Raw genomic sequence first — 8,585 nt, 5'->3', positions numbered from 1 at the left:
TTCCTGCTGGCTGGAATCGAAATCGTTGGCGGGATGGCACTCGCAGCACTTTGTTTTCCGAAGTCGCCTCACAAAGAAACTTCAGGTGAAAACGAAAAACAAAGTGCTCCGAGTGCCATACCGCCGGCAGGAAAGTGGTAGCAAACCAAAAAAAGAAAAATGTGGTGGTTCTCAGTGCAGGGTCTCACTGAAATCATAAACACTTTCCAATCACTTTATCCAGCTCCAGAACTCTGGGCTTCTATTCAAATCATATAACCCGACTACAGAATTCTAATCTGCCATTATATCACCCAACTGAGCGACTTCCATGTCTCTCACATCACCCCGGGATACAACACTCGCCTTTCCTTTTGCTACAAAAATAAACTCCACGAATGACAATCAGCCTGGGAAAGAGAATAGATTTATTTTTTGTTTTTTATTTATAGATATAGTTTTCCTTTTTTTTTTTTTTTTTACTGTTTTTTTTATTTTTTGTCTTCTTTTAGCAATCGCTGGATTGTTTACGTTCTGTAAAACCGTAAAAACCCCCTAACTACAGGCCTTGGTACACGTCACACAACAGGGAGTAATAAGACGGGATATTATACACGGCTCCAGTCGGGTTTCTACACCTCAATCCAATTCTCCCGCAATAATAAAAAAAGGAAATCGAAGCGACGCCGCGAGGAGCTACATGTTGATGACCCGGGAGAGCTTCTGTACTCGGTTCAGTAACAGGTCGCCCTTCTTTATCGTCTCTTGGTACTGCCAGTTCTTGCTGTCGGGTCTGAAAGACAAGTAAACGGGATGAATAAGAATCCGTGGGAATGGCTTATACCGTATCCAAAGCCAAACTCTTACCGGTTGGTCTCTACGATCTCGTTGACTTTGTCGATCTTGCAGTGTAACCGTCCCGCCGCTATAAACCTGGAGAGTTCCCTATAAACACAAAACCAAGCGATTATGTTCCATTTCTAGTAGGGATGCGCCGAATCCACTATTTTAGATTCAGCCGAACCCTTCGCAAAAGATTTGCCCGAATACTGAACCAAATCCTAATTAGCATATGCAAATTAGGGGTGGGAAGGGGAAAACATTTTTTAATTCCTTGTTTTGTGACAAAAAGTCACACGTTTTCCCTCCCCACAGCCGGGCAGAAGGATTTATTGAATCCTGTTGAAAAAGACCGAATCCTGGATTTGGTACATCCGAATACACGCAAAAAAGTCTCCACGTGGGCGTTTATTCTATTATTGATAATTTTAATCTTTGTTAAAGGAACAGTTCAGTTAATTAAAAATAAAAACTAGGTAAATAGATAAGCTGTGCAAAATAAAAAATGTATCTAATATAGTTAGTTACCAAAAATGTAATGTATAAAGGCTGGAGTGACTGGATGTGTAACATAATAGCCAGAACACTACTTCCTGCTTTTCAGCTCTCTAACTCTGAGTTAGTCAGTGACTATAAGGGGGGCCACATGGGACATAACTGTTCAGTGAGTTTGTAATTGATCCTCAGCATTCAGCTCAGATTCAAAAGCAACAGAAATGACCAGGGCCAATGTTAGAAATCATGGGACCCGCCCACCCAGCCCCAACCACTCCACCTCACAGTTAAAAGACCACACAGACATCAGAGCTAAAAAAGGTAACCCCCCCCCCCCCCCAAGTTATAAAAAGCTAGTGATGGTCAGGGCCCCTTTATAAGTTTAAAAAAAAAAAAAAAAAAAAAAAAACATTGGTGCCAGGGCCCCCCTTACAAGTTAAAAAAAAATTGGGACCCGAAAGAACATTTTTTAAAAATCATTGGCCCCCTTATAAGTTAAAAAAAATTAGGGCCTTCGAAGAATATTTTTTAAAAAAACATTGGTGGCCAGGGGATTGAAAAAAATTTAAAAAACACACATTGGTGTTCAGAGCAATTGAACTCGTGGCTTCAGGACTTCAATTTCGGCTATTTTTGTGGCTTCGGGTCTTTTCGTCGCTTCGGGACTTCGGCTATTTGGCTTTTTCGGCACTTCCGCATTTCAGCTGTTTGGGACTTCGGAAGGAGGCGGCACGGCACTGTCAAGGGGGGCCCAGTACACTTGTACCCCTTGATGGCAGCCCTGGTTATGACCCATGTGCCCCCCCTCAAGTCTCTGGTTACTGCCTGGTAACCAATCAGTGGAAAGCAAGAGAGCTGAAAAGCAGGAAGTAGTGTTCTGGCTATTATGTTACACATCCAGTCACTCCAGCCTTTATACATTACATTTTTGGCTAAATAACTATATTAGATACATTTTTTATTTTGCACAGCCTATTTATTTACCCAGTTTTTATTTTTATACTGAACTGTTCCTTTAATAGCGAGTGAATTGCACTTACTGGTCTATGAACTCCACTCCGACACCAAAAGCCTCGGCCATGTACCCCAGTGTTAGTGAGCGGTAGGACTCGAGCAGCTGACCGTACGCCTGGATCCGCATCTCCCTCACGTAGTAGCGATAGTGAGAGGCAAACAGCCAGTCCTTCTTCAGTTCCTGTTCCACAGCAGCTGCAACACAGGGGACAAGAATATCTATGTTTTATGCTCCACAAATAGTGTAGAGGGACCCCGAGTAAGGGCACTATTGGGGTTATGTAATAAAAGGCACTAAGCTTGCCCGGGGCAGTAACCCATAGCAACCAGGTTCAGCAGGCAGAATTTACCTGTTTAAATGCAGGCATCTTATTGGGACAATGATGTGTATATTATGGAGGAGGCCCAATGAGGCAGAATTCTGGATCCTGAAGCCTCTATTCTCCAGTTATAGCCTGGATCACATTAAAGTAACTTTTAGTATGTTACAGAATGGCCAATTCTAAGCAACTTTTCAGTTGGTCTTCATTATTTATAGTTTTTTTTAGTTATTTGCCTTTTTCTTTGGATTCTTCTCAGCTTTCAAAGGGGGGGGGCACTGACCCCATCTAAAAACAAATGCTCTGTAAAGCTACACATTTATTTTATTGTTTTATTACTCATCTTTCTATTCAGGCCTCTCCTATTCATATTCCTCTCTTAAAAATCAGTCCATGGTTGCTAGGTTAATTTGGACCCTAGCAACTCGATTACTGAATCTGCAAACTGGAGAGCTGCTGAATAAAAAGCTAAATAACTCAAACCAATTGCAAATTGTCTCAGAATATCCCTCTCTATGTCATACTAAATGGTAATTTGAAGCTGAACAACCCCTTTAAGAGCTGCAGTCACATTTCTGCTGATTTTCACAACTGGTCACTAGGCTGATATTTGTGGCTTTTGGACATTTCTAACCTAAAAAAAAGCATCAACTTCAACTGTATCTTGTCAGCACATCCAGTTGTCAGCAGTTCTTAAAGGGTTTCTTCACCTTTAAGTTAATTTTTAGTTTGTAATTTCAGAAATCCAGTTGCTAAGCTCCAAATGCCCCTAGCAACCATGCACTGATTTAGATAAGAAACTGGAATATGAATAGGAGAGGCCTGAATAGAAAGAGGAGTAATAAAAAGTAACAATACATTTGTAGCCTTACAGAGCATTTGATTTTTATATGGGGTCAGTGACCCCCATTTGAAAGCTGAAAAGAATCAGATGGGGAAGGCAAATAATTTCAAAACTATAAATAAAGAAGGTTAATTGAAAAGTTGCTTAGAATTGGCCATCTTATAACAAACCAAGAGTTAACTTAAAGGGCACCTGTTGGGTAAATACATACTGCAAATGTGCCCCGAATTGCTCAGTATATAAATGCAAGTGACTAGACATAACTGGCGGGGGCATTTTTTTTTTTTTTTTTTAAAACTACTGTTATCCCCAACCAGAATGCAGGTTCTATTAGCTTGCACCTTTGGTTGGGGATAACATTTTTACCCAACAGGGGCCCTTTAAGGGCTCTTACACACGGCCGTTCCGACCTGCGCTCCCCAGCGTTCCGTTTTTTGGCGTTCAGCCGCAGGGGAGCGCAGGAATAGACGCAAGTCATGATTTGTAATGGGGCTGTACTCACTCAGGCACGTGTAGGCGCCGAACGCAGGTTCAGACGCAACATGCTGCATTTTTCCTGCGTTCGGCGCCTACACGCGCCTTAGTGAGTACAGCCCCATTACAAATCATGACTTGCGTCTATTCCTGCGCTCCCCTGCGGCTGAACGCCAAAAAACGGAACGCAGGGGAGCGCAGGTCGGAACGGCCGTGTGTAAGAGCCCTAAAGGTGACCCACCTGTTTAACATGAAGGCCAACAATTAAAGTGCTGCCTCATGATTTGATTCTGATGTGAAGGTTTTCGTTCAGCTGGATACACAGATATAAAAGGGGAACTCACCCAGGGACTGGAAGAAGACGGAGTAGCGACACTCGTACAGTGAGAACAGATACTGCCGGACTGTGGGCAAACTGTGTAGCACCTCTAGGATCTCTGCTCCTTTAATAACCTACAACAAGGACAGTTTCTTTATAAGGGGAGAGAAAAACTGGGTTTGAAGCAGTAAGAAATGTATGGAACAAAATCAACACAGATATGTGGGACCAGTCACTGTCATGCAGGTCCGGACTGAGAATTAAAATAGGCCCTGGCATTTCAGGGACACAGAGGCCCTTATAGCGGCCCCTCTAGCATTTGCCAGAACCCACAGATTGCCAAGTCCGGGCCTGAGAGAGAGAGAGAGAAAGAGAGAGAATACACAAAAGTACTAAATGTTTTGTTACAACAGCGCCACCTGCTGGTCAGTTTCTAACCAGTCTGACCAGCAAGTAGTCAAGGAAGTTGTCAGGAGAAAGAAAGAGACTGCTCTCATGTTCTTCTGCTTAAGAAAGATTTGAGAAAGGTTTCTAATTTTATTCCTAAGCAGAAGAACATCAGAGCAGCCTCTTTCTTTCTCCTGACAACTTCCTTGACTACTTGCTGGTCAGACTGGTGGGAAACTGACCAGCAGGTGGCGCTGTTGTAACAAAATTCATTCATATTAACAGCACATGTATCCCTTAATATCTTGGAATTAAAATACAATAAATAATGAATGTAAATGACATAAGTACTTAGAATAGCCCCCTCATAAGTTTTACATTCAATTATTTTAAAGGTTTAGTAACCTTCATGTTGGGCCCCATCAGCCTCAGGCCGCCATGAGCAGCACAGCCCCACAATTTGGGACATTACATTATAAAGGGGCGGATTCTGTTCAAGGGAATGAGGACCTGGCTGGACTTCTTTTGAAATGACATCAACTTTATCAAGTGCAGGTGTCTCAGAATTTGGCTCGTCTACACTGACCCCTCCCCCCTTTGACTGGACATTTGGCTAATGCCCCCCCTCCTCCCCCTCACAAAATGATACAATTCAACTTGCCCCAAACTGACAGTTGAGCTCGTACCTTCTCTCTGAGGTCTGGCCGGTCGAGGGCAATCATACTGACATACACGGTGTAAGTGACGAAGGTTTTGTAGTCCATCAGTTCATACGATGTGAATGTGGAGACCGTGTCCAGGAAGAGGTCGGCCGCTTGCTTGAAGTCTCTGATGGCCACACAGTACAGGCCCTGATACACCTTCAAACGATTCCGCCGGTCCCAGTCTCCGCCTTCCTCTATGAGACTTTGGAGGAGACAAAAAAAATAAGTCCCAAAATCTGAATCAATTGAGTAAAATATTTGAGAGGAGAAATGATGTCACACATGGGGGGGGGCACAAACTCACTCACCTTCTGGCTTTCTCTGTGTTTCGGGTGATGAGATCGTTGTCCATATAGAACAGGCCGATCCTCAGGAGGTAAAACACAATATCCAAGCGGTGCCCAAGGGCCACAGTCTTATCATAAGTCTTCCGAAAGGCAGTGAGGGCCCCATCCTGAAATAATAGCCAATGAGAAGCCAGCGGTAAATCCCCTGTGCTGGCTAATGATAAATATAACTGGCACGTTGTGATGTCACAATGCACTGATTATACACCCAGCAGGGACCCTTATTATTCATAATAAGTATTAAGTGCTGCAGCTAAATATAATGTTACAGATTCCATTCAATTTCTGCTCATTATCTTTAAAGGGATACTGTCATGGGAAAACATGTTTTTTTCAAAATGAATCAGTTAATAGTGCTGCTCCAGCAGAATTCTGCACTGAAATCCATTTCTCAAAAGAGAAAACAAGATTTTTTTATATTCAATTTTGAAATCTGACATGGGGCTAGACATTTTATCAATTTCCCAGCTGCCCCAAAGTCATGTGACTTGTGCTCTGATAAACTTCAATCACATTCAATCTGCTGTACTGCAATTTGAAGTGATATCACCCTCCCCCCCCCAGTAGCCAAACAAAAGAACAATGGGAAGGTAACCAGATAGCAGCTCCCTAACACAAGATAACAGCTGCCTGGTAGATCTAAGAACAACACTCAATAGTAAAATCCAGGTCCCACTGAGACACATTCAGTTACATTGAGAAGGAAAAACAGCAGCCTGCCAGAAAGCATTTCTCTCCTAAAGTGCAGGCACAAGTCACATGACCAGGGGCAGCTGGGAAATTGACAATATGTCTAGCCCCATGTCAGATTTCAAAATTGAATATAAAAAAATCTGTTTGCTCTTTTGAGAAATGGATTTCAGTGCAGAATTCTGCTGGAGTAACACTATTAACTGATGCGTTTTGAAAAAAACATGTTTTCCGATGACAGGATTCCATTAAAACCACTGCTTGGATTCTCTGTACAAACATGGAGCTGACCTTGTTGCCGATTCTGCACAAATACTCGGCTCTGGCCATCATTGCGTCCCGGATTTCGCTCTCCCCCAAATTCTTCTCTGCATCTTCCAGCTGATCGTCCAGCCTCTTCAGCTCCTCCTCGTTGGCTTTCTTCATTTTATTCAGCAGCTCCGTGTCCACCGTCCAGTCCAGATGTTTGCACAGACCCTCGTAATACGGAGCCATATCTGAGAGGGGAGAGAGCAGAGCCCTGAGCAATGGAATGTTCATAACAAGGAGGATCATTATAGTTAGGGATGCACCGAATCCAGGATTCGGTTTGGGATTCGGCTTCGGTTGAATCCTTCTGCCCAGCCGAACCGAATCCTAATTTGCATATGCAAATTAGGGGCGGGAGGGAAATTGCGTGACTTTTTGTCACAAAACAAGGAAGTAAAACATGTTTTCCCCTTCCCACCCCTAAGTTGCATATGCAAATTAGGATTCGGTTCGGTATTCGGCCGAATCTTTCGTGGAGGATTTGGTGGTTTGGCCAAATCCAAAATAGTGAATTCGGTGCATCCCTAATTATAGGAAACCATTAGTGTAGTGTAACAATTAGCCAGTCCCAAGCTCCCCCATTCCTGATATTTCCCTCTCATGCTGGTCACACGGCTGCACCCCGACATATAACGTGTCACAATGACATGAATTGGGTCCCCCGCGTGTTAAACTGCAAGAGCCAAGGGTTCTACTAATGCTGGGAGTTGTAATGGAACAAGGTTCAGGCAGGGGATCCTGGGAGCTGTAGTTCAGACACAGCAGGGGGGCAGTAGACAGAGAATGGGCGGGGGGGGGGGTTTGAGCAAATTCCAACACCCCCCCCCCCCCAGTATTGAGCAGTGTGATGTTTCCCCCTGGGCACATATAATAATGGGCTCATATAATAATAATAAGGGGCGCATATAATAATAATAAGGGGCGCATATAATAATAATAATAATAATAATAAGGGGCTCATCTAATAATAATAAGGGGCTCATATAATAATAAGGGGCTCATAATAATATTAAGGGGCTCATAATAATAATAAGGGGGTCATATAATAATAATAATAATAATAATAATAATAAGAGGTACAATTGTCCCTGAGGAGCTGGGGGGGGGGAGTTGTGGTTTGGAGTCACGTGACATTTCTACTGGATTATTATTTCTCTACCATATTCCCCAGCGCTGAGCAGAGATTAAACATCAGCCCAAGAGAAGAGTTTGTGCAGCAGCTGAGACCAGACACTACAACTCCCAGCACCCTCTGCCCAATAATCAGCTGGAGCGCAGGGGATGCTGGGAGCTCAGTGACAGGAGGAGGAGGAGGAGCTTTGTGCTGAGTAATGGGATCTCCCCGGCAGTATCAGGCCCAGTGACAGTGCAGATCTCTGGCTGACCCGGTCCCTCGCTCCCCAGTCCCTTCCCGACCCCACTGCCTCTGCCCTACCCCCCGCCCGACCCCCGCGCTGCTCACTATTCACAGTCACCGCCTCCATGAGTTCAGTGCGGAGCGGCACATCCCGGCGGTGCTCGGGGAGACTCAGCAGGAACTTGAGCTGCGCGATGCGGAGATCCGGGTTCTTGGGCAGCCCCTCCTCATCCAGGTTCTCCAGCGGCATCTCGGCACCGACAGCGGCAGCAGCAGCGGAGACAGAGAAAGAATACCGGCTCGGGATGGACACTGTACGTCACCTCCGCCTGTCCTAACCGGAAACAATCTGTGAGAAGCAGGGCTGCCGTCTAGAGATAGCGCATGCGCTCACCGCGGAGTTATGAGCAGCGCCCCCTGCAGTAGAGCCGATATTAATGCGCGCAATGTACACACAGCTATCGCCACCTGCTGCACAAGAGGCGGAACTGCACTCACTACTGCGC

The 8,585-nt window shown here is 44.5% G+C and overlaps 1 protein-coding gene across 1 annotated transcript; it reads right to left on the bottom strand.

Annotated features, from left to right (window-relative positions):
• Positions 1-389: 389 nt before the first annotated feature.
• psmd6.S (proteasome 26S subunit, non-ATPase 6 S homeolog) lies at positions 390-8,382 on the bottom strand. Its single transcript, NM_001094843.1, is given in 8 exon segments — positions 390-772; positions 847-924; positions 2,355-2,523; positions 4,311-4,419; positions 5,359-5,578; positions 5,685-5,830; positions 6,705-6,910; positions 8,185-8,382. Coding segments are annotated over 8 exon segments (1,170 nt in total). The 5' UTR covers positions 8,330-8,382; the 3' UTR covers positions 390-675.
• Positions 8,383-8,585: the final 203 nt, after the last annotated feature.

Source organism: Xenopus laevis, chromosome 4S (genome assembly GCF_017654675.1).
Source record: "Xenopus laevis strain J_2021 chromosome 4S, Xenopus_laevis_v10.1, whole genome shotgun sequence".
In the NCBI taxonomy this organism is placed as follows: Eukaryota; Metazoa; Chordata; class Amphibia; order Anura; family Pipidae; genus Xenopus; species Xenopus laevis.
The sequence above is the reverse complement of the archived record's forward strand: the minus strand, read 5'-3'. Positions and strand labels throughout refer to the sequence as shown.